This window comes from Myripristis murdjan, chromosome 1 (assembly GCF_902150065.1).
Source record: "Myripristis murdjan chromosome 1, fMyrMur1.1, whole genome shotgun sequence".
Lineage (NCBI taxonomy): Eukaryota > Metazoa > Chordata > Actinopteri > Holocentriformes > Holocentridae > Myripristis > Myripristis murdjan.
Genome location: NC_043980.1, coordinates 12811128 through 12838308, shown reverse-complemented (window position 1 = coordinate 12838308; position 27181 = coordinate 12811128). Strand labels below are relative to the sequence as shown.

The following is a 27181-nucleotide window of genomic DNA, read 5'->3' as shown; positions in this document are numbered from 1 at the left end:
GACGCCGTGCTCGGCTACATTCGGCTGTAATCGTCAGAAGAGTTCCGCATGCAGTTATCAACCAGGCTGAAATGTGTGCGTCTTCTGTGATGTATGATTGACAGGTAAGCAGACTGTTTAGATTAATGGAAATGTGTGTGTGTGAAATAGTGTATGTGAGTGGGGTAGCGAGACATATCAAAGGGACTCACAAAGGAAATATATTATTTATTTGATGACGTGAGTAAGCTAACTGTTATGGCTAGCTCGCTCGCTAAGCGCTAATTACCCTTAGCTTGCTTCTGCGACCCGGAGCTAACGTCAACAGACGGTGGGTGATGTTTATTATCATGGAGTGCAAAATGTAACTAATATAGTCTGCCCCCTTTACTTGATGTCGTAGCACAGTGCACATGACGGTCGCCTTTGTTTTTATGTTGATCCCCTGTTGTGTTCGTGCTCTTTACATTCGGCTGTAATCATCAGAAGAGCTGTACATGCCGTTATGAACCAGGCTGCAATGTGTGTGTCTTGTTATGTATGATTGACAGATGGAGAGTAAACTCGTCTCGACCACAACGCCCTTGTAAGCGTCGTCCTTTGCAAGTGTGCTACACTATATGACAGTCTGTGGCCAGCACCTCACGCTGTGTGTGGCCACCTGGTTAGGTCTGCCGGATCTGGTTGATTATTATTATCGGTTGATTATTGATTGCGCAATGCCGCCGTTTGCATTAAACGATTTTGCGGAGGGAGGAGGACTGCATGATTTACGTCGTATCCACGTTTGCGTGCCCGACCGTGCATGTGCTTGTGCATGACATAACCTCCGCATGTCTTTGAGTATCACGGATGTGTGTAGAGCGGCGAGGAGAGACAGAGAGAGAGAGAGAGAGAGAGAGAGAGAGAGCAGCACGCAGCAGTTTGTTTTGAAGCTGAGGCGCGTGATATCAGAGAAACTCTAATACAGTAGACGGGCTCTGGTGATGTTGCGTGTAACCCAACATGCGCAAGGCAAGCACATTAAAGTTTCTTCAGAAACTTTCTATCCTCTAGTTATGTGCTTGCCTTGGAGAGGCAACACATCTTATTGTTGTGCATATTTATGTGCTTGCCTTGGAGAGGCAACACATCTTATTGTTGCTCATATTTATTATGTGCTTGCCTTGGAGAGGCAACACATCTTATTGTTGTGCATATTTATTCTTATTATTATTATGTGCTTGCCTTGAAAAGGCAACACATCTTATTATCTTGCATATATATTATTTTTATTATAGTTTATTATTCTGCACGTTTTTCGGCGCGCTACTCCTCCTACAGCTTTCGTATTAGGCCCACACAATGAAATATCAAAATGTGCGGCCCGATCGGGAATAGTGTGCTATTACTTTTATAAGGAATCCGACTTACGGAATTCTCAAAATTCCGATTTTTCTGGAAAATTTGGCCCATCCGAATGAATGGGCAAAAACTTCGGAATGCTCCAGCACGCAGAGCTTTTGACCTGCATCCACGCACCAAATACGAAAAACGTGTGTCTTGTGGAGAAGAAGGGGTGTGTCGATTTTCAAGCCGCTCCGACTTTCCGTTTTTTCCGCAATTCCGGTTTGAAGCCGAAATTTCGGACGCAATACACACTAATGGCGGAACTTTCGGAGAGGTAGCTAGAAATTAAGTCCCCTCTCACTGACACAGAGATACACACGCGGCTTTGTATCTCTCCTGTTCTGTCTCAAGGGCCACTAGCACTGCAGCCAATGCATCCCAGCACTGACCCCAAACACTAATGGAAGTCAATAGCAAGGACCCCAAACACCCTAGCAACCCCATAGCAACCACCCTCACTACCATAGCAACCACCTAGCAACGCCTTAGCAACCACCCCAAACACCATAGCAACTGCCTAGCAACACCCTAGCAACCATCAGGAACACCATAGAAACACCCTAGCAACCACCCAGAATACCATAGCAACCGCCTAGCAACGCCCTAGCAACCGCCCAGAACACCATAGCAACGGGTTAGCAACACCCTAGCAACCATCAGGAACACCATAGCAACTGCCTAGCAACACCCTAGCAACCGGCCAGAATACCATAGCAACCACCTAGCAACGCCCTAGCAACCACCGGGAACACCATAGCAACCGCCTAGCAAGGCCTTAGCAACCATCAAGAACACCATAGCAACCGCCTAGCAGTCGTCAAGAACACCATGGCAACTGCCTAGCAACAGCATAGCAGCCATCAGGAACACCATAGCAACCACCTATCAGCACCTTAGCAGCCACCCACTATACCATAGTAGCTGCCCAGAGACATGCTAGTGATCACTCAAAAGATGATCACAACTGCCTGGACAACAACCGGACCACAGTAGCTGCCTTCTAGCCCTCAAAAAACACCAAACAACCTTCAAACAGCATAGGGCTGGTGGTTTAGCGCATGGCCAGGCGGTCGCAAGGGTGGCAAGCACATCAAAGTTTCTTCAGAAACTTTACAAAGTCTAGTTATTATTATTATTATTATTTTTATTCTGGACAAACTTTGGCGCGCTACTCCTCCTACAGCTTTGGTTTTAGGCCCATACAATGAATTGGGAAAATGTGCGGCCCGATTGGGAGAAGTGTGCTATTGCTTTTATAAGGAATCCGACTTATGGATTTCTCAAAATGACGATTTTTGTAGCAAATTTTTGGCCCATTCAAATGAATGGGCAAAATCTTTGAAAGGCTCCAGAGCGCAGAGCTTTTGACCTACGTCCACGCACCAAATTAGAAAAATGTGCATCATGTGGAGAAGAAGCTGCTTGCGAATTTTCAAACCAATCTGACATTCCGTTTTTTCGCAATTCACGAAAAACAGCTCACGAAATACAACTAATGGCCGAGGCTCAAAGTGGTACGTAGGAAAGTAGAGCGACGTGCCTGAGCACCTAGAGCGAGGCAGCCCTGAAAAATCGCCTGAAACCTTTGTCTTAAACTTGCTGTGCTGGCCACAATTTTCACTCAACATGCATAAATTTGGGATCAAATTGTAGGAAAAATAGTTGTGCTTTGAAAAATGAAAAGACAAAAGCAAAATAGCTTCAACTTTTTTCATTTCGACTCTTAACGAGGCGGGAGTCCCAGCTCTCTCCCCCATTCAGTCCCATTATATCGGCAAAGCAAAGTCGCGGGAGGAAAGCAGAGACACACACGTTTCCAACTCGCCATAAATCGGGCATTTTCGGGAGTTGGAAAATAATTTAACCATGGTTTAAAAGCTCAAAGCCTTAGGATTCTCGTGGTGCAATCCATTTTCTGCTCGGACTTACTATCGCGGAGAAAGATGCGGTAGTTTGACCCGTGGTTTTCGGCGATCTTGTCACCAGTACCAGTGTCATTGCTCCTGTCTGCTTCATAGACAGTAATTTCGGGCTCCGCCCCCATGAGCTCCAGTAGCGCAGCGGTAACCTCTCCAGCCTCTCATGCTGGAGAACGGAGTTCAATTCTCCTCCTGCCAGGATTGTCAGATTGGGCTATTTTTAATTCTGTTGGGCAGGGAACAATCACGTTGGGCGTCTACTTCAAAATTGGGCTGCTTTTGGCAACATTTGGCTGCTTATGAACTTTCAACTTTCAACACTAATTCTGCATCAAGGTAAGAAAAAATATGGAGCCTATTTGTGTGACTGTGACTGATTTACGGTAGTTAAATAAATAAATACATGAATAAATAAATAAATATGCTGGAATGTGATACTTATCTCCAGTCTTCACCCACTCTACTGATCTCCAGTCTTAACTCTGTTTGTGACTGTATCTACATTTACATCCAAAGAGCGTGAGCTCCCTCTACTGGCAGCCCTGTAAATATATACAAAATAGATGATATAGTTAATGATATTAAAATAATAATAAAAAAAAATTATGAACATTTTTTAGATGTGTTCTAATATCCCTCAGTAATAGTCAGGTAGCATAACAACCTTTTATTTATCTATATAATTCTCTTGGGATTTTTTTTGGAAGTAACAAGGTAACCAAGACATAAGAAACACATTGGATGAAAAATAATTGTTTTTTGTTGGTATTTTATGGCTGATTTAAAACACGGGTCAAAACTGAGCCTAACACCGGGGGTGTTACCATGAAATCAACACAAGAGCAAGGTTAATTGTATATTTGAAGTTATTTACGAATCAATTTGAAAACTCCATTTTCGTGGCTGTGTCCCGCCCTCTCTCCCCCCTTCCCAGTCCCCTGCTGGCCTGCACTCACATTATCAAGCCCAAACACGCTCCAGCGCGACTGCCCCCGGTATGCACGTCACATTGAAATACACACATACATTCATCATGTCTTCCTTTTAACTAACAGACGTTTTGTTTCATTTAAGGGGTGTTTATTTACCTTGACAGTTTCAGAGGTAACTTCCTCCGTCTGTGTCCAACTGACAGCCGGAGCCCCCATTTATTTTTTATTTTTATTTTTATTTTTGATTCATAATAAGAAATAGCTGTTATTGTGGGACTTACCTTCTGTTGTGGTAAAGGGAGAACTGTCTATTGTGGTGATACCAGTTCTTATCACAAGAGGGCACGCTAAGACAAGAATTACAGTCCGTTCAGACGCCGTGCTCGGCTACATTCGGCTGTAATCGTCAGAAGAGTGAGCATGCCGATATGAACCAGGCTGCAATGTGTGCGTCTTCTGTGATGTATGATTGACAGGAAAGCAGACTGTTTTGATTAATGGAAATGTGCGTGTGTGAAATAGTGTATGTGAGTGGGGTAGCGAGACATATCAAAGAGACTCACGAAGGACATATATTATTTATTTGATGACGTGAGTAAGCTAACTGTTATGGCTAGCTCGCTCGCTAAGCGCTAATTACCCTTAGCTTGCTCCCGCGATCCGGAGCTAACGTCAACGGACGGTGGGTGATGTTTATTATTATGGAGTGCAAAATGTAACTAATATAGTCTGCCCCCTTTACTTGATGTCGTAGCACAGTGCACATGACGGTCGCCTTTGTTTTTATGTTGATTCCCTGTTGTGTTCGTGCTCTTTACATTCGGCTGTAATCATCAGAAGAGCTGCACGTGCGGTTATGAACCAGGCTGCAATGTGTGTGTCTTGTTATGTATGATTGACAGATGGAGAGTAAACTCGTCTCGACCACAACGCCCTTGTAAGCGTCGTCCTTTGCAAGTGTGCTACACTATATGACAGTCTGTGTGCGCGGCGCACCTGTCAGATCTGGTTGATTATTATTATCGGTTGATTATTGATTGCGCAATGCCGCCGTTCGCATTAAACGATTTTGCGGAGGGAGGAGGACTGCATGATTTACGTCGTATCCACGTTCGCATGCCCGACCGTGCATGTGCTTGTGCATGACATAACCACCGCGTGTCTTTGAGTATCACGGATGTGTGTAGAGCGGCGAGGAGAGAGAGAGAGAGAGAGAGAGAGAGAGAGAGAGAGAGAGAGAGCGCAGCACGCAGCAGTTTGTTTTGAAGCTGAGGCGCGTGATATCAGAAAAACTAATACAGTAGACAGGCTCTGTGATGTTGCGTGTAACCCAACATGCGCAAGGCAAGCACATTAAAGTTTCTTCAGAAACTTTCTATCTTCTAGTTATGTGCTTGCCTTGGAGAGGCAACACATCTTATTGTTGCTCATATTTATTATGTGCTTGCCTTGGAAAGGCAACACATCTTATTGTTGTGTTTTATTATTTTTATTATTATTATTATTATTATATTTTATTTTTCTGCAAATTTCTTCGGCGCGCTACTCCTCCTACAGCTTTCATTTTAGGCCCACACAATGAATTGGGAAAATGTGCGGCCCCGTTGGGAGAAGTGGGCTATTACTTTTATAAGGAATCCAACATCTGGAATTCCCAAAATTCCAATTTTTGTGGCAAATTTGGCCCATTCGAATGAATGGGCAAAAACTTTCGGAGGCTCCAGCGCCCAGAGCTTTGGACCTAGGTCCACACACCAAATTAGAAAAACGTGCATCATGTGGAGAAGAAGCAGAGTTTCGATTTTCAGACCGATCCCACATTCCGTTTTTCCGCAATTCCAGTTTAAAGTCGGAATTACACACGCAATACACACTAATGGAGTTGCACTACAGTGTCATTCCATGCATTCCTGAGAGCTAGAGGGAGGCAGCCCTGAAAAATCGCCTGAAAATTTTGTCTCAAACTTGCTGTACTGGCCACAATTTTCACTCCACATGCATAAATTTGGGATCAAATTGTAGGAAAAATAGTTGTGCTTTGAAAAATGTAAAGACAAAAGCAAAGTAGTTTCAACTTTTTTCATTTCGACTCTTAACGAGGCGGGAGTCCCAGCTCTCTCCCCCATTCAGTCCCATTATATCGGCAAAGCAGAGTCGCGGGAGGAAAGCAGAAACACACACGTTTCCAAATCGCCGTAAATCGGGCATTTTCGGGAGTTGGAAAATAATTTGACCATGGTTTAAAAGCTCAAAGCCTTAGGATTCTCGTGGTGCAATCCATTTTCTGCTCGGACTTACTATCGCGGAGAAAAATGCGGTAGTTCGACCCGTGGTTTTCGGCGATCTTGTCACCAGCACCAGTGTCATTGCTCCTGTCTGCTTCATACAATGTAATTTCGGGCTCCGCCCCCCTGAGCTCCGGTAGCGCAGCGGTAACCTCTTTGTCTCTCGTGCTGGAGAACGGAGTTCAATTCTCCTCCTGCCAGGATTGTCAGATTGGGCTATTTTTAATTCCGTTGGGCAGGGAACAATCACGTTGGGTGTCTACTTCAAAATTGGGCTGCTTTTGGCAACATTTGGCTGCTTATGAACTTTCAACTTTCAACACTAATTCTGCATCAAGGTAAGAAAAAATATGGAGCCTATTTGTGTGACTGTGACTGATTTACGGCAGTTAAATGAATAAATAAATGAATAAATAAATACATGAATAAATAAATAAATATGCTGGAATGTGATACTTATCTCCAGTCTTCACCCACTCTACTGATCTCCAGTCTTAACTCTGTTTGCCCCCATCAATACCCAAAAGTGGATTTGGCAGTGACTGTATTTACATTTACATCCAAAGAGCGTGAGCTCCCTCTACTGGCAGCCCTGTAAATATATACAAAATAGATGTTATTATAGTTAATAATATTAAAATAATAATAAAAAAATGTATGAACATTTTTGAGATGTGTTCTAATATCCCTCAGTAATTGTCAGGTAGCATAACAACCTTTTATTTATCTATATAATTCTCTTGGGATTTTTTTTTGGAATTTTTTAATATTGAAAGCAAGAGGTATGGTGTCAAAACAAAGGCCCACAAAGGGGCACTACAAAAATATTAAAAACCAATCTTTTCATGGATAAGGAAGCCTAACAAGGTAACCAAGAGATAAGAAACACATTGGATGAAAAATAATTGTTTTTTGTTGGTATTTTATGGCTGATTTAAAACACGGGTCAAAACTGAGCCTAACACCGGGGGTGTTACCATGAAATCAACACAAGAGCAAGGTTAATTGTATATTTGAAGTTATTTACGAATCAATTTGAAAACTACATTTTCGTGGCTGTGTCCCGCCCTCTCTCCCCCCTCCCCAGTCCCCTGCTGGCCTGCACTCACATTATCAAGCCCAAACGCGCTCCAGCGCGACTGCCCCCGTTATGCACGTCACATTGAAATACACACATACATTCATCATGTCTTCCTTTTAACTAACAGACGTTTTGTTTCATTTAAGGGGTGTTTATTTACCTTGACAGTTTCAGAGGTAACTTCCTCCGTCTGTGTCCAACTGACAGCCGGAGCCCCCATTTATTTTTTTATTTTTGATTCATAATAAGAAATACCTGTTATTGTGGGACTTACCTTCAGTTGTGGTAAAGGGAGAACTGTCTATTGTGGTGATACCAGTTCTTATCACAAGAGGGCACGCTAAGACAAGAAATACAGTCCGTCCAGACGCCGTGCTCGGCTACATTCGGCTGTAATCGTCAGAAGAGCTGCGTCCGATATGAACCAGGCTGCAATGTGTGCGTCTTCTGTGATGTATGATTGACAGGTAAGCAGACTGTTTAGTTTAATGGAAATGTGTGTGTGTGAAATAGTGTATGTGAGTGGGGTAGCGAGACATAGCAAAGAGACTCACGAAGGAAATATATTATTTATTTGATGACGTGAGTAAGCTAACTGTTATGGCTAGCTCGCTCGCTAAGCGCTAATTACCCTTAGCTTGCTCCCGCGACCCGGAGCTAACGTCAACAGACGGTGGGTGATGTTTATTATTATGGAGTGCAAAATGTAACTAATATAGTCTGCCCCCTTTACTTGATGTCGTAGCACAGTGCACATGACGGTCGCCTTTGTTTTTATGTTGATCCCCTGTTGTGTTCGTGCTCTTTACATTCGGCTGTAATCATCAGAAGAGCTGCACGTGCGGTTATGAACCAGGCTGCAATGTGTGTGTCTTGTTATGTATGATTGACAGATGGAGAGTAAACTCGTCTCGACCACAACGCCCTTGTAAGCGTCGTCCTTTGCAAGTGTGCTACACTATATGTCAGTCTGTGTGCGCGGCGCACCTGTCAGATCTGGTTGATTGTTATTATCGGTTGATTATTGATTGCGCAATGCCGCCGTTCGCATTAAACGATTTTGCGGAGGGAGGAGGACTGCATGATTTACGTCGTATCCACGTTCGCGTGCGCGACCGTGCATGTGCTTGTGCATGACATAACCACCGTGTGTCTTTGAGTATCACGGATGTGTGTAGAGCGGCGAGGAGAGACAGAGAGAGAGAGAGAGAGAGAGAGAGAGACAGAGAGAGAGAGAGAGAGAGAGAGCAGCACGCAGCAGTTTGGTTTTGAAGCTGAGGCACGTGATATCAGAGAAACTCTAATACAGTAGACAGGCTCTGGTGATGTTGCGTAACCCGACATGCGCAAGGCAAGCACATTAAAGTTTCTTCAGAAACTTTCTATCCTCTAGTTCTTTTTATTATTATGTGCTTGCCTTGGAGAGGCAACACATCTTATTGTTGTGCATATTTATTCTTCTTCTTATTATTATTATTATTATATTTTATTATTCTGCAAATTTTTTGGCGCGCTTCTCCTCCTACAGCTTTCATTTTAGGCCCACACAATGAATTGGGAAAATGTGCGGCCCCATTGGGAGAAGTGTGCTATTACTTTTATAAGGAATCCAACATCTGGAATTCCCAAAATTCCAATTTTTGTGGCAAATTTGGCCCATTCGAATGAATGGGCAAAAACTTTCGAAGGCTTTAGCGCCCAGAGCTTTGGACCTAGGTCCACACACCAAATTAGAAAAATATGTGTCTAGTGGAGAAGAAGCTGCTTGCGAATTTTCAAACCGATCCGACATTCCGTTTTTCCTAAATTCCAGTTTGAAGTCGAAATTCCAGACTCAATACAAACGAATGGGAGAGGTACGTAGGCTGAGCTAGAGCGGCATAGCTGGAATTCCTGAGACCTAGAGGGAGGCAGCCCTGAAAAATCGCCTGAAACCTTTGTCTTAAACTTGCTCTCCTGGCCACAATTTTCACTCAACATGCATAAATTTGGGATCAAATTGTAGGAAAAATAGTTGTGCTTTGAAAAATGTAAAGACAAAAGCAAAATAGCTTCAACTTTTTTCATTTCGACTCTTAACGAGGCGGGAGTCCCAGCTCTCTCCCCCATTCAGTCCCATTATATCGGCAAAGCAAAGTCGCGGCAGAAAAGCAGAAGCACACACGTATTCTACTCGCCGTTTCTCGGGCATTTTCGGGAGTTGGAAAATAATTAAACCATGGTTCAAAAGCTCAAAGCCTTACGATTCTCGTGGTGCAATCCATTTTCTGCTCGGACTTACTATCGCGGAGAAAGATGCGGTAGTTTGACCCGTGGTTTTCGGCGATCTTGTCACCAGTTCCAGTGTCATTGCTGCTGTCTGCCTCATAGAAACTAATTTCGGGCCCCGCCCCCCTGAGCTCCAGTAGCGCAGCGGTAACCTCTCCAGCCTCTTATGCTGGAGAACGGAGTTCAATTCTCCTCCTGCCAGGATTGTCAGATTGGGATATTTTTAATTCCGTTGGGCAGGGAACAATCACGTTGGGCGTCTACTTCAAAATTGGGCTGCTTTTGGCAACATTTGGCTGCTTATGAACTTTCAACTTTCAACACTAATTCTGCATCAAGGTAAGAAATAATATGGAGCCTATTTGTGTGGCTGTGACTGATTTATGGTAGTTAAATGAATGAATAAATGAATAAATAAATAAATGAATAAATAAATAAATATGCTGGAATGTGATTCTTATCTCCAGTCTTCACCCACTCTACTGATCTCCATTCTTAACTCTGTTTGTCCCCATCAATACCCAAAAGTGGAGTTGGCAGTGACTGTATCTACATTTACATCCAAAGAGCGTGAGCTCCCTCTGCTGGCAGCCCTGTAAATATATACAAAATAGATGTTATTATAGTTAATAATATTAAAATAATAATAAAAAAATGTATGAACATTTTTGAGATGTGTTCTAATATCCCTCAGTAATTGTCAGGTAGCATAACAACCTTTTATTTATCTATATAATTCTCTTGGGATTTTTTTTTTGGAATTTTTTAATATTGAAAGCAAGAGGTATGGTGTCAAAACAAAGGCCCACAAAGGGGCACTACAAAAATATTAAAAACCAATCTTTTCATGGATAAGGAAGCCTAACAAGGTAACCAAGAGATAAGAAACACATTGGATGAAAAATAATTGTTTTTTGTTGGTATTTTATGGCTGATTTAAAACATGGGTCAAAACTGAGCCTAACACCGGGGGTGTTACCATGAAATCAACACAAGAGCAAGGTTAATTGTATATTTTAAGTTATTTACGAATCAATTTGAAAACTACATTTTCGTGGCTGCTGGCCTGCACTCACATTATCAAGCCCAAACGCGCTCCAGCGCGATTGCCCCCGGTATGCACGTCACACACACACACACACACACACACACACACACACACACACGCTCACACGCACAGACACACCATTTCTAGTTATTGTTGTTGTTCTTGTTATATATTTTTATTAGTAGTAGTAATAGTATTAGTAGTAATAGTATAGTATTAATGGTCAACTTCTTTTTCTGTACTGCACTAGACACATACGTGTCCCTCAAACGCCCAGCAGGTGGCTCACTATAAAACTCATGTCTCTCATTGCTCAGCCAGTTACGGTATTTACAATATGACATGCGCAGTAATGTCGGTGACGACACGTCCGGTTTAAAAGGAATACGATGCTGCATTATTTGAAAGTTCCTCTACAAAAGCTGTGATTGGGTAGCGCTTTTGCTAGCGGAGTATGGACCAATCACTGCTGCAGTATTGAGTGACGCATCCGGGGACTACAAAAACACGCCGCACTCCGAACGTGACCCCCTTCGACTCTGCTGCTGCTGAGAGGTAAGAATGGTTTTAATTTACGATTAATTTTCTTGGTTTACAAATGCTATGAGACAGTAAGATTACTTTTCTAGACGCATGTTTCCGATAAACGACCCCCGACATATCACTCAACTTTGTTGTGTAGCACATAACGCAGTGAGTTGGGTAAGGACATAGCATGGGTCCGTTTCACAAAGCAGGCTTAGTGAAAACTGTAAGTCTGTTAACCCTGAAATCCCTCATTTCAGGGTTAACAGACTCCCTCAGAGTTTTCACTAACCCTGCTTTGTGAAACGGACCCCACGCGTGACAGTGCTGCTTGAGAGAAAATCGCCTATAACTGATATACACATGGCCGGCGCTTGTTTGCTAACGTTAAGCTAGCCGCTCGCCTATAACTGATATACACATAGCCGGCGCTTGTTTGCTAACGTTAAGCTAGCCGCTCGCCTATAACTGATATACACATAGCCGGCGCTTGTTTGCTAACGTTAAGCTAGCCGATCGTCTATAACTGATACACATAGCCGGTGCTTGTTTGCTAACGTTAAGCTAGCCGGTCGCCTCTAACTGATATACACATAGCCGGCGCTTGTTTGCTAACGTTAAGCTAGCCGCTCGCCTCTAACTGATATACACATAGCCGGTGCTTGTTTGCTAACGTTAAGCTAGCCGCTCGCCTCTAACTGATATACACATAGCCGGTGCTTGTTTGCTAACGTTGTCAGCTATTTAAAATACCCATCTTAACAGATAACAATCGGCGGCAGTATGTCTGCACTTTTTGCCGACTTTCGACGAGCCCTGGCGAAACGTAGACGTTTCGTCGGGTCGGCCTTTACGTTAACGTCCCAGCAGTCATACAGTGTTATGGTGGCTTTATATTCAAAGCCGTAAGGGACCGTTAGTACTACTGCTGTGGCTCAACTCGGGAGACTGGTGCATTCGCCGACACAAATTCACATGTGTCTTTACTTTGCCTTGTCACACCATAGGTTCATTCTAGAGGCAATAACTTTCACTGCTCTAATATATTGTCTGTGCATGATGGCTCTGAGTATTTTTAAATAGATGAAGCGCTGTTTACCCATTTGCCTTTATGGCAGACTAAGTTGACCATTTTAACAGAGATGGATTAGAGATATATTATTATTATATATTATATTTTTTAATTCATAGATTGACAAACCTTTGCTCAACAGCTCACTGGTGGGTCAGGTGTCCTTCAAATGTCTGCGTCATGTTATTGTTACTGCTATTGTTTTAGGTATCACCTCCATTTGCACTGGTAGTGTTAAATAAAAAAAAAAAAAAAGAAAATACACTGTGTGTGTATATATAGCAGTACAGGCTAGTATAGTTGATGTACACTTATGTTTATTTTTAAATTAATTAACTTCTTTTTAGTTGAGGAAATGTAGTAAATGTTGCTGTGGTCATGTATGTTAAGTAGTTTCTCCTCTGCTGTAGACACGTGTTCCAGCTACATTGCTCACTTTCAGTGCTTTTCAGGTAAGGCAGCTGAAATGCTGAATATCAATTACAATTTAACCTTGCAACCTTTGCATCACATTGCAGAAATTGCAGTGAATCACAAGTGTTTGGTTAATGTTACACCATGGATTTATTGGGCTACAGTTTTAGTAGTTTTTTTTAGGTTTCATTATGTACGTTTTATAAATGTACAGTTTATACTCACATAGCTACATGTAGAGATTTGCTCTTACAATGCTTGAAAATAGCTTTTTACACCTCAGTATCACTATTGAATGTTAAACTTGTTGCTGTAAGGTCATGACTCCTTTTCTTTGCATCATAAAGTACATATTAAAGTACATATTATTGCTTTTATATAATATTGCATTTATGCAATGTAGGCTTTCAGTTTTATATGGCTATGATGCAATTTTTCAGTTTTCATTCAAGATTGCCTCTGCACAAGCAGAATGCCCTCCCTGTCACTAATATCAATACAAGTTTGCGCATTCACTTGTAGTGATCTTAAGAGTTGAAGCATCTTTAGCTCCTTATTTCCTTAAGTATGAAAAGACTTAACTAATGTTATATTTATAAGACAGATAATAGAAAGACATCCTTATTTGACTTGTTTTTTCCCCTCTTTTATGTTATATTACAGCTCCATCTAGCCTATACCACAACGGTCCTTTTCAGGTAGGTTATGTTATCAGTTTTGCTTGGTTTGGTCTCACATCACACCAAAGCAACCATATTAAAGATCCAGCCTTGAAATTGCAGTGATTAATGTTATCTGTAAAGCCACCATCAATTTTAAAAATGTGTTATTACAAAAGCTATGGAGCAATGCATCTTTTTAGGAAATAGGAATAGGAGAGAACTTATTTTGGGGCTGACTGCATCTCTCTTGAAAGCTTACTGTATCATAGTTTTGTTAATTTTTCACATTTCTTTTTTATTTCTTTTCAGGACCACACATCTTTGCATAGTACAGCCTGGTAAGAATATCCCAGTTTCAAATAATGATGCTTTGACATGCGGTGTTTAATGTTGCATTTAACAGCACTGTATGTCCTGCAGTTTGGAAACTAATTATTGCCATTTTTAATTTCTTTCTGTCTTGCAGGTTTCCTGTGTTTACCAACAAAAGAGACCAATTACTGTTATTTGTTTTACATCACATTTCAACACATTAATATTTTGAGCAGTATAGTATAGTAAAGTAGTTTGTGTATATTAGTATTAATTTACATTGTATTAAGGCACTTTCTAGAGCGTTAGATTAGAGTAAACCACCTTTTTAAGTGCCACACATATTACGGTCTCAAATACTTACACAGTTAAGTTGTCTTGTTTAACTACTGTCTCCAGTTTTCCCCAGTGTTTTTCAGGTGAGTGAACCATTTGAAGTAACAAGATGCCAAGAAGAAGCAAGAGATCCCAGGCTGCACGCGCCCGCTGGACCAAGTTGGACCTTGCTGACACCCAGACCAGTGAAGAGGTAGAGTTACAATAAGTGTGGGCAGTTCTCCTGCATTCACATAATTAATATTTTCTAATGACATAATAAAACAAATTACACTTCGAAATTTCCTCTCCTGTTTTATCTAAATTACCTGTAGCCATTTCTTATAGGATGACACTTGCTAAAATTTACAGACATAAAAGGCTGTGCATAAGATTTGACAGGACCTTTGAACATGTTACAGGGTTGCTTGGGCTCCTTATGTCTTAAATTGGTATTTCTACAATTTGGCTCATAAAATTGGGCTCTCAACTGCACAAGCAAAATTGATCACCTACTTTAACTTGTAACAGTAAACATAGTCAAACTTTGTTTACAAAATAAAGGTTGACAAAACATGTGTACATGTGTTGTTGTTTTGCTAATCTGATCCCAGGCTGCAAGAGACCAGTCGAAGAAAATGGACCTGACAAATCCTCAGATGACCCAACCTGTGACCAGTCAACAGGTATATTAATTGAAAAAGGAGAACAATACCAAAACATGATCAAGCATTGTTTATTTGTCAAGTATAAAGTTAAAAATGTGATAAGAAAGAGGCTTCTCAGTGTGGACATTTTATATTAACTATTAATTAAATATTAAGTAATTGTTTTTGTTGAACAGTTATTAATGCAGTCTATATTGATTAAAGGAATATTTCTATGTTTTGGGCAGAATACTCTTTTGCTTACTCATACTGATGTGAGAACCTACAATTTTCACCAACAAGTCCAGTGGTTTAATTGCTATGCATTGAATTTTGTGTTAGCTTGCTGAATTTCGTACCTCCTCATGTGCATGCATGTGTTGTTGGTATGACAAAGAATCCTTGAATAAAGACTTGAAGTCATTCCCTTGGCTCTGTCAAAGTGCAAAAATAAACCTTGCAGCACTTCTGAAAGTGTGTTTTTAAACAGTGTATCACTATCTTACTTTTCCTAAAACAACAGGTTTTTTTTCTCCCCTACTTCAATTTTAAGACAGATTTCAAATACATATACTACATATTGCTAATAACACAGTTTTGGTGTTGCTTTAAGGCCAACTTGTCCAATCATGTGCCATGGAGGGCCCAAAGGCTGCAGGTTTTCATTCAGACCTCCAACAGGTGACTTCACTGATCCCCTCACCTTGTATCTGAAAGGAGGAGCTAATCCATGAAATCACCTTGTGAAGGTCTTGATAAAAACGAAAACCTGCAGCCTCTCAGCCCTCCATGGCACATGATTGGACACCCCTGCTTTAACGTTTATTTTTCGCTATGATGGAGCCAGCCATCTTGTCTCTGTATGGGTAAGTTGTTAAAAGACTTTTGCCTGAAACACAGTTGTATTGCTTTAAGGTTATCAATATCACATTGCCTGACCTGTCTCCCACCCATATAAGCCACCCCATAATAATAATAAAAAATTACGTATGTAAAATCTATACTCCCTCACAGATGTAAACATAGATTGTTTTAACACCCTATTACTGTTGTCATGGATGTAGGATTCTGCGCATGAACCCAACCTCCCCACTTTTATCACATTTGCGTCAATAATTCTGTACTTTTTCTCTCTTCACATTGATTAGGTGCATGGTATGGAACATCAGGAGTTTAGCAAGACCAAACCTGAAACTGAACATTCTGCCAGAGAAAATGCGCAAGTCACTGCTGATGTACCCAGGGTAATATCTGTCCAGGCATCCCATCATCAGGGGGACAACAGGTATGATTCGGACTCACGCAATCACCAGTGCACATGTAATGCTCTTGCGTTTCTGGCATACCACAGTGAGGGAACACAATTCTGTAAGAGCAACCTCGACAATGTGCTACAGGTTGGCGACACCTTGTACATGAACACTAAAAACGAACTTAAAAAAAAGGGGAAGTATTGCGATGACCACTTTACCATGGAGGAAGTGCCACAAAATGTCACAACAGACAGACACCAATACAAAGTACATAAGTTTAATGTGAAGATGGGATCCCTTAGAGCCAGTGATGGGGGTGACTTTGCAGGTGGGTGGCTAAGTCTTTCTGAAAGACTTCAGTGTCTTTCAGCAGATGTGACCCATGCCTTGCTGATAATCAGTCCACTGTGCATTGCAGTGTTTAGGGACAGATCTGGACGTTATGGGTTTTTTGATTCCCATTCCAGAACAGCAGAAGGTTTGCCTGACCGTACAGGTAATGGGAAAGCTGTTATGCTTACATTTACTCACCTAAATGACATGATTGACAGACTGCACATGCTTTACAGACGCTGGGGAGATAATGACCAGTATGATTTCATGCCAGTACGCTTTGATATTGATGATCAACATACTGGACCTTCCGTTGAGAATACCTCCACCATACCAAAAGAGCAAAAGAGTACAGGAGCCCAAAAAGAACTCATCACACTTTCTGAAAATACAGAAAAATATGTAGTAACCCATGAACCACAAATAACTGTTCCTGAAAAACAAAATAAAAATGTGATAAAATATAATAAACATGTTGCACCGGCAGCAAAAGAAGTAACAAATGTGAGCAAACTAAACAAACTTCGCCAAAGAAAAATGACTCGCACTAAAAATCAAACACATGCGTGTATGTCTCACAAAGAGAGAGCTGAGAAAAAAAGGCAATATGAGAAAACACGGTATATGCAGAATCTAGATTATCAAAACAGAAAGAAAGCATCAGTGGTGAGCAAATACCACACAGATACTGAATTTACAAGGAATCAAAAAACTTACATGTTCAGAAAATATAAAAATGATTTAGATTTCCAAAGTAAACATAAATCATATATGATCAGAAGATACGAAAAGGACCCTGAGCTCAAAAGCAAACAGAAAGCATACATAATCCGAAGATATGCAAAAGACCCTGATTTCCGGAGCAAACAGAAAGCATACATAGCCAGAAGATATGCAAAAGACCCTGATTTTCGGAGCAAACAGAAAGCACACATAGTCAAAAGATATGCAAAAGACCCTGATTTCCAGAGCAAACAGAAAGCATACATAGTCAGAAGATATGCAAAAGACCCTGATTTCCAGAGCAAACAGAAAGCATACATAGTCAGAAGATATGCAAAAGACCCTGATTTCCAGAGCAAACAGAAAGCATACATAGTCAGAAGATATGCAAAAGAACCTGATTTCCAGAGCAAACAGAAAGATTACATAGTTAGTAGATATAAAACAGACCTTGTTTTTCAAAGCAAGAAAAAACAGTACATGGCTAGAAAATACAACTGTGATGTTGAATTCAGGCATAAAAAGAAAGCGTACATGACATCAAGATACACATGTAACCCAGATTACAGATCCAAAAAAACCCAGACTGTTCAAAGCAGATATAAAAATGATCCAAAGTTTAGACTGCAACATATTCAACGCTGTGCATTATATCAAAAAAACAGATCTAAAGATCACACATTTAATATTTACCATAAAATGCAATGTGCATTGAAAATAAAAGCTAAATATAATCGATTCTACAAACAAATATTGCAGCCAGCTGAGCCCGTTCTGAACAGCCTGATGCAAACAGCAATATCTACATTCCATTTAAGAATCCAACACGGCCCCACTCATGTGTGTACAGTGTGCCACAGAGCTCTTTTTCCTGATCAAGTTAAGGTCTGTAATAGGACAAAATATGTAAAAAACATTAACATTGTAACCGCTTGCTTGACAGGAAAATATGTTCACTCTTGTGACAATGAATGCTCAGATCCAAAGCAATGTATAGTTCCCCAAGAGAGAAAGAAGGAATGGATTTGCCACACATGCGATAACCATTTACAACGAGGGAACATGCCATCCATTGCTGTAAAAAATAAACTGGAGCTGGCATGTATTCCTGCAGAGTTGCTTGATTTGAATGTACTTGAAAGGCAGCTTATAGCCAAAATCATTCCGTTTGCCAAAATTGTTAGCTTGCCTAGAGGTCAACAAAGAGCAGTTCACGGAGCCGTTGTGTGTGTTCCATCAGAGATGGAAGAAACTGTGAACTGCCTCCCAAGATGCAGAAGTGAATCTCAGATTTTGCAGGTCAAGTTAAAACGTCGTCTTAATTACAAAGGACATCAGCTGTTCCATACTGTCAATATGAGCCGTGTATTGGCAGCGTTATCAGTACTAAAGGAAATGCATTCCGAGTACAAAGATATATCCATTAATGAAGTAGCCATATTGGAAAATTATTTTGATGATGAGTGTGATGAACATGAGCCTGAAGTTGCCACAGAGGAATCAGTTAATGATAATTGCAATGTGCAGCCCCATAGCTCTGAGGGACTAAGGGATGCTGCAAATCAGGCTGTCAATACACAGGAAGTGCAAATAAGTGATACACAGCAACTAGCTACAAATGACAAACTTAATAACGATGAAGAGAAAGATGAACTTAGGCCAGGCCTAATGTTAGATTCCTGCATGCAACCACCTGACATAGGTCATGAAATCCTTGCATATGGTGAGGGAATATTTAGCATTGCACCTGCCCAAGGAAATAAGCCTGTTGGTTTCTTTGCGATTCCAAAACTTGAGGCTATGGCGTTTCCCGTACAATTCCCTGATGGACAGAATACTTTGGATGAAGTAAGAACAATCAGTGTATCGCCAAGTATGTACTTTAATGTAAGGTTGTTCTCGGTCGATACCCGTTTTGCACAAGACCAAAGTTACTTATTCTTTGCCCAGTTTGTCACTGAAACACACATGGCTAGAAACAGCATGTCCATCCAACTGCGAAAGAGTAAGCCCATCACGAGAGATGGCCGTAGGATTAGCAACAAAATGGTTCAGGATAAACAGGAACTTGAAAGACTTTTACGACACCAGGATGCAACCCGCTTTATGCAGCCTTTGAGAGGGACACCAGCTTATTGGCAAAAAACTCTTAGAGACTTGGTTGCAATGATTAGACAGCTAGGCAAACCTACATTCTTTTGTACATTCAGTGCAGCTGAAATGAGATGGCCTGAAGTGATAACAGTTATAAAGAGTCAACAAGGTGAACAAGTAGACTTTTCACAACTTGACTGGAATACAAAATGTGAAATTCTGCGTAGTAACCCTGTCACTGTAATGCGCATGTTTGAAAAGCGTGTTGACGCATTAATGAAAGATCTTCTCTTGTCACCTGCTCAGCCCATTGGTCAAGTAGAGGACTTCTTCTATCGCATGGAATATCAAATGAGAGGATCCCCACACATACATTTAATTGCTTGGATCAAAGACGCCCCTGAATTTGAGAGCGACCCCGACGACAAAGTTTATGAATTTATTGACCGGTACATAACATGTCAGATGCCTGACCCCAAAACTGACCCGGAACTCTATAAAATTGTCTCAGAGGTTCAAATTCACAGCAGAAACCATTCCAAATCATGTAAGAAGGGGAATGTTCACTGTAGATTCGGTTTTCCTAAAATGCCCATGGAGACAACTCTAATAACCCGTCCCAGACCACTTGATGATGATGATGATGATGATGTCACATTTAAAAAAACCAAGAAAACTCGCAGAACCAAAGGGGACAACAAGGCAACTGCAGAGGCTAAAAGGAAGCTTAAACCCATATGGGATGTGCTCAATGACCCAAAAGTCTCAGTTGATAATTTGTCAGAACTCTTGGAAAAATGTAACCTAACCTTAGATGAATATGAAAAGTGTGCTGCTGCAGTGTTCAGCTCCAATGTAATTCTGATGAAGCGTCGACCAAAAGACTGTTGGGTCAATGGATACAATGCTAACCTGCTAAGAGCTTGGAATGCAAATATGGACATTCAATACATTCTGGACCACTATAGCTGTCTGATGTACATGCTATCTTATGTGTCCAAGCCAGAGCATGAGATGGCTGACTACCTGAAATCAGTATTTCAGGCTGCGCGTGACACTAATGTAAATGAACAGGATCACATGAAACAAGTAATGCAAGCTTATTCTAGGCATAGACAAGTCAGTGCACAAGAGGCCGTTGCGCGAACTTGCAGCCTAAAACTCAAAATGTGCTCACGCAGCATTGTGTTCATACAAACGGATGACGACGCGTTGAAAATTAGTATTCCTATTGAGAAACTACTAATGCAACAGGACAACAGTGAAGATATTTGGATGAAAGGAATTACAGATAAATACAAAGCTAGACCTCTGGAGCCCGAATTTGAGAACATGTGTCTCGCGGAATTTGCTTCAAAATACAGGATAGTTTATGGCGAACAAACAAAGGGGAAAAGGGTGAAAAGTCTTTTACGTAACATGGGACACATTCAGGAAAGGACAGTAGGAAAGCCAGCCATAATCAGATACGCTCGCTTCACTGAACAAAAAAATCCTGAAAAATATTACAGTAGATTGCTTAAACTGTATCTCCCCTACCGTTCTGACACCCAGCTAAAAACAGCCCAGCACCCAACATATGAGCAGTTCTACAAAGGTGCTTATGTTAAACTTCCTGGAACTGATTGCCTCCTAGCAGTATGCGTGATAGTCTCAAATAACAAAAAGAACTATGAACAACACAGTGAAGAAATAGATGTAGCCTATGAAGAACTTCTTAGCCATCCATTTGAGGATGCATGGGCAGCAATTGCACCTGCAGCAGAGGCAGATCGCTTAGAGTGTATTGCTGAACAAGAGTTAAATAACACAGAAAATGAGCAGGATGAAGTTCCAGAGTACCAACTTGATCCTAAACAGAAAACTGGAGTTGTACCCTCAATACAACCACCAAAGGTTAGCCGTGAATACGTCATACAGCTGTATCAAAGTCTAAATGCCACTCAGGCGTCGATATTCTACACTGTGCGTCAGTGGTGCCTTAAGCGTGTTTGGGGCCAGAACCCGCAGCCATTCTTTTACTTTGTTTCTGGTGGTGCCGGCTGTGGCAAATCACACGTAATAAAATGCATTTTTGAAGAGGCAACAAAACTATTTCGTCAGCTTCCTAATCTACGCGAGGAAGCTGACATTTCAATGCCAACTGTGTTATTGACTGCATTTACTGGTACTGCAGCATTCAATATTTCAGGACAGACCTTACACTCTCTGTTAAAACTGCCACGTAGTTTAAAACCGCCTTACCAAGGCCTTGGAAACAATTTAGATGAAATGAGAGGAACCCTCTCAAATGTAGAAATACTTATTATTGATGAAATTTCCATGGTTTCAAAGCCTCTGTTTGCATATGTCAACTGGAGATTTCAACAAATCAAAGGAAATAAAAAACCTTTTGGGGGGATATCAGTCCTCAGTGTAGGTGATTTCTACCAGTTGCGTCCCGTCGGCAAAGCCAAACCGCTCTGCGTGTATGAGGAAACTGAGCCAGACTTTTGGAGGGAAAATTTTACTATGATAACATTGACAGAAATCATGCGCCAAAAAGAGGATCTTGCCTTTGCAGAGCTTTTGAATAGGATTAGAGTGAAGCAAAAAACTGAACCTTTTAGTGACAGTGACAAAACTCTACTTGCCCGCGCCATCACCACATCCGAAGCCTGCCCAGCTGATGTTATTTACATATTCCCAACCAATAAAGAAGTTGACCGCCACAACAGCAAAACAGTTTGTGCCCTTCATAAAGAGATTATAACCATTGATGCGGAAGACTATCTTAAAGACGCACGAACAGGGCATATGAAAAGGCTCGCAGCTCCCACCAACAGTAAACAGGGAGAATTACTTACAACTCTAGAAGCAGCTGAGGGAGCACGCATCATGATTACTAGAAACCTTGATGTAGAAGATGGTATTGTTAATGGCACATTTGGAAAAATAGAAAAAATAGTCACTGAAACCAAAGATGGGCACACCAGAGTACAAAAGCTAGGACTTAGACTGGATAATCCAAAGGCAGGTCAGAAACAGCGCCAGATCCTGCAGGGTACACCAGATAGCTTGTTTTACATGGACAGATTGCAGGAAAGTTTGAGCAAAAAAGGTGTAGTTCGCCATCAGTTCCCTGTTAAATTGGCTTTCGCATGTACAAGCCATAAAGTACAAGGCATGACGGTACAATCTGCGGTTGTATCACTTAAACATGTATTTGAAGCAGGGATGGCATACGTCTCTTTAAGTAGGACAACCTCTCTAGATGGATTGTACATAACAGATTTTGATGAAAGCAAAATTTATGCTGATGGTGACATTGCTGTCGCAATGCAGTCCATGAAAACAACATCCCTAACAGGTATTATGCCACTTTTAAAACATGTACGTGAAGCAGACCTTGTACAAATGTTTAAAATAGTGCACCACAACACAGAAGGTTTAATCTGTCACATCAATGACATCAAACGGCATCACGAATTGAGACTTGCAGATGTTTTATGTCTAACTGAAACACATCTGTCAGACTCAATTCCATTCGACAGTTTAGCGTTAGACGGATACAGACTGTATTTATGCAACAGACAGCACTGTTACATGCATTTTCCTGACTTGGCTAGAAAACAAGGTGGGGGAGTTGCAATTTATTGCAAATTCCATGTTAGCGCAGAGGTGTATGAGTATATACCGCATGTCACCGACCTTGAGTTTTTAGCTATCAAAATTAAAGCACCAGTGAATTTAGTGATAACAGCTATATATAGACCTCCAAATTATAGTCTCAAACATTTCATGCCAAACCTGCAAAACCTCCTAGATTATTTGCAGGTTAACTGTCCACACCCAATCATTGTTTGTGGAGACTTTAACGAAAATTTATTAGATAATGTAAATAAACCTATTTTAGAGATGTTTGTGTCAAGGGGTTATACACAGCTTATCACTGATGCCACTACAGAAAAAAATACACTTCTGGATCACATTTATGTTTCTCAGCCAAATGTCTGCTTCACATCAGGTGTACTGCAAACGTATTATAGCTACCATAACCCTGTGTATTGTATAGTTTAGGCACATTACAATTTCCACTTTGCGCGATAACTCCTAATGTTCAGTTTCTGACTTGCTGCGCGGGCTGTTCTATGCAATATTTTTATGGAGGTATGGTTTCTTCAGACCCAGGGTGTGTGGCCCAGTACCAAGAGACACCCCTGGGACAACGTAACAAAGGAGCAGGAGCTCCACTGAGGCCTTGTTAATTGTGTGGCACAGAGTTCAGTTGGTCCTGTGCATGGTCATAGCGAGTCACCGTTGTTCAGTCCCCAGTTAGGTGTAAGAGCGCGTTCCCTTTGGAACTCGTTTAGGGGGGATGTTAGTGTGGCGTGAACGTGGTTAGAGCAGTTGTCTCAGGAGCACATCCAGAGCTGCAGGTGGGTCGCCAGTTTATGGTTGCTTAACCGAGCTCTCGGGCTACAGTGCATAAATACCTGCCGCAAGTAACGCCTGAAGACTAGGGAGGAGCTTAGTTAGATTTTGGTTAGGCAGTTAGGGGGACAGGACTTCAATGACATTTTGGCTGTGTATTTGGACTTATTGAGCATGTTTTTGTAACTATGCAAATGTGATTTGTGTCTGTAAATCTTTGTGTTGCTCTTTTGCTGAAAAAACAAGGTTTGGATTCATCAGGCCCAGGGAGTGTGGCCCAGTACCGGGAGACAGCCCTGGGATGAGGAAAGTTAATTACTTCCTATTTGGGTAATAATCCCCCTTCCCTACCCCCCAGCCACTACATTGTTTTATTTTCACTATTTATCCTGTTCGTATGGACAATACATTACAGTGTAACGTGTATAGAATTATAGTTAAACTGGAGGGAAGAGGTGATACCATGAGGCAAGATCAAGTCTAACAGTTCCTGAGGCCCAGTACCGGGAGTCAGGTTCTGCTACTTGGTCTCATGGTTTCACACTAACCCTGACCCTCTGTCAGAGCGTGTTGTCCCTCAGGTTTTAGGTTATTTTCTTCTGTTTAAATGGTTTATAGAGTATTTTTCGACATTCCTTGTTTATAATCTTTATATTGCTTTTTGGTACTTTAGTTCTAGTGTTCAGTTCTGTAACTTTTATAGATACCATACGCCTGGATCAAGTCTGACAGTTCCTGAGGCCCAGTCCCGGGAGTCAGGTTCTGCTACTTGGTCTCATGGTTTCACACTACCGCTGATCCTCCATCAGAGCGTGTTGTCCCTCAGGTTTTAGGTTATTTTCTTCTGTTGTGTAAATGGTTCATAGAGTATTTTTTCTACATTCCTTGTTTATAATGTTTATTTTGCTTTTTGGTACTTTACTTCTAGTGCTCAGTTCTGTAACTTTTATAGATACCATACACCTGGATCAAGTCTGACAGTTCCTGAGGCCCAGTACCGGGAATCAGGTTCTGCTACTTGGTCTCATGGTTTAACACTAACCTTGACACTCCCTCAGACATGTTGTCCCTCAGATTTTAGGTTATTTTCTTCTGTTGTTTAAATGGTTCATAGAGTATTTTTTCTACATTCCTTGTTTATAATGTTTATATTGCTTTTTGGTACTTTTGTTCTAGTGTTCAACTCTGTAACTTTTATAAACACCATACACCTGGATCAAGTCTGACAGTTCCTGAGGCCCAGTCCCGGGAGTCAGGTTCTGCTACTTGGTCTCATGGTTTCACACTAACCCTGACCCTCTGTCAGAGCGTGTCGTCCCTCAGGTTTTAGGTTATTTTCTTCTGTTGTTTAAATTGTTCATAAAGTATTTTTTCTACATTCCTTGTTTACAATGTTTATATTGCTTTTTGGTACTTTAGTTCTAGTGTTCAGTTCTGTAACTTTTATAGATACCATACGCCTGGATCAAGTCTGACAGTTCCTGAGGCCCAGTCCCGGGAGTCAGGTTCTGCTACTTGGTCTCATGGTTTCACACTACCGCTGATCCTCCATCAGAGCGTGTTGTCCCTCAGGTTTTAGTTTATTTTCTTCTTGTAAATGGTTCATAGAGTATTTTTTCTACATTCCTTGTTTATAATGTTTATATTGCTTTTTGGTACTTTACTTCTAGTGTTCAGTTCTGTAACTTTTATAGATACCATACGCCTGGATCAAGTCTGACAGTTCCTGAGGCCCAGTCCCGGGAGTCAGGTTCTGCTACTTGGTCTCATGGTTTCACACTAACCCTGACCCTCCGTCAGAGCGTGTTGTCCCTCAGGTTTTAGGTTATTTTCCTCTGTTGTTTAAATGGTTCATAGAGTATTTTTTCGACATTCCTTGTTTATAATCTTTATATTGCTTTTTGGTACTTTACTTCTAGTGTTCAGTTCTGTAACTTTTATAGATACCATACGCCTGGATCAAGTCTGACAGTTCCTGAGGCCCAGTCCCGGGAGTCAGGTTCTGCTACTTGGTCTCATGGTTTCACACTAACCCTGACCCTCTGTCAGAGCATGTTGTCCCTCAGGTTTTAGGTTATTTTCTTCTGTTGTTTAAATGGTTTATAGAGTATTTTTCGACATTCCTTGTTTATAATCTTTATATTGCTTTTTGGTACTTTAGTTCTAGTGTTCAGTTCTGTAACTTTTATAGATACCATACGCCTGGATCAAGTCTGACAGTTCCTGAGGCCCAGTCCCGGGAGTCAGGTTCTGCTACTTGGTCTCATGGTTTCACACTACCGCTGATCCTCCATCAGAGCGTGTTGTCCCTCAGGTTTTAGTTTATTTTCTTCTGTTGTGTAAATGGTTCATAGAGTATTTTTTCTACATTCCTTGTTTATAATGTTTATATTGCTTTTTGGTACTTTACTTCTAGTGTTCAGTTCTATAACTTTTATAGATACCATACGCCTGGATCAAGTCTGACAGCTCCTGAGGCCCAGTACCGGGAATCAGGTTCTGCTACTTGGTCTCATGGTTTCACGCTAACCCTGACCCTCCGTCAGAGCGTGTTGTCCCTCAGGTTTTAGGTTATTTTCTTCTGTTGTTTAAATTGTTCATAGAGTAGTTTTTTCTACATTCCTTGTTTACAATGTTTATATTGCTTTTTGGTACTTAAGCTCTAGTGTTCAGTTTCAAACTTGTTGAGCAAGCTGTTTCAAACCAGCAGTCTGTCATAACTTTAAAACACACCAACATTAGTTGTCAATATGTATGCTGCTCTGGAAATCAAAACAAACCACTGTAGGCAGATGTAGGCAGATAAGTCATTGCTCTAAGTGTTAAAAAAAACTAACTCATATTCAATTTCTGACCTGCCAAGCAAGCTGTTTCAAATTAGCACTCAACCGTTACTTAAAATCAAACAACATTTTGATCACTTCAGTATGGGCTCTGTAACTTTTACAGATACCATAAGCCTGAATCAAGTCTGACAGTTCCTGAAGCCCAGTACCAGGAATCAGGTTCTGCTACTTGGTCTCATGGTTTCACACTAACCCTGACCCTCCATCAGAGCGTGTTGTCCCTCAGGTTTTAGGTTATTTTCTTCTGTTGTGTAAATGGTTCATAGAGTATTTTTTCTACATTCCTTGTTTATAATGTTTATATTGCTTGTTGGTACTTTACTTCTAGTGTTCAGTTCTGTAACTTTTATAGATACCATACGCCTGGATCAAGTCTGACAGTTCCTGAGGCCCAGTCCCGGGAGTCAGGTTCTGCTACTTGGTCTCATGGTTTCACACTACCGCTGATCCTCCATCAGAGCGTGTTGTCCCTCAGGTTTTAGTTTATTTTCTTCTTGTAAATGGTTCATAGAGTATTTTTTCTACATTCCTTGTTTATAATGTTTATATTGCTTTTTGGTACTTTACTTCTAGTGTTCAGTTCTGTAACTTTTATAGATACCATACGCCTGGATCAAGTCTGACAGTTCCTGAGGCCCAGTCCCGGGAGTCAGGTTCTGCTACTTGGTCTC

At 41.2% G+C, this 27181-nt stretch overlaps 1 protein-coding gene across 1 annotated transcript; it reads left to right on the top strand.

Annotated features, from left to right (window-relative positions):
- The first annotated feature begins 1518 nt into the window (after window positions 1-1518).
- Window positions 1519-26081, top strand: LOC115357542 (uncharacterized). The gene is made up of 4 exons (XM_030049046.1): window positions 1519-1523; window positions 11939-11944; window positions 21950-25236; window positions 25731-26081. Exon 3 carries the CDS (start codon window positions 22048-22050, stop codon window positions 23308-23310), a length of 1263 nt encoding a protein of 420 aa, XP_029904906.1. The 5' UTR covers window positions 1519-1523; window positions 11939-11944; window positions 21950-22047; the 3' UTR covers window positions 23311-25236; window positions 25731-26081.
- The last annotated feature ends 1100 nt before the right edge of the window (window positions 26082-27181 follow it).

Coding starts and splice junctions, on each gene's coding strand:
- LOC115357542 (XM_030049046.1), top strand. CDS start 22,048: ATGAAAAGGCTCGCAGCTCCCACCAACAGTAAACAGGGAGAATTACTT.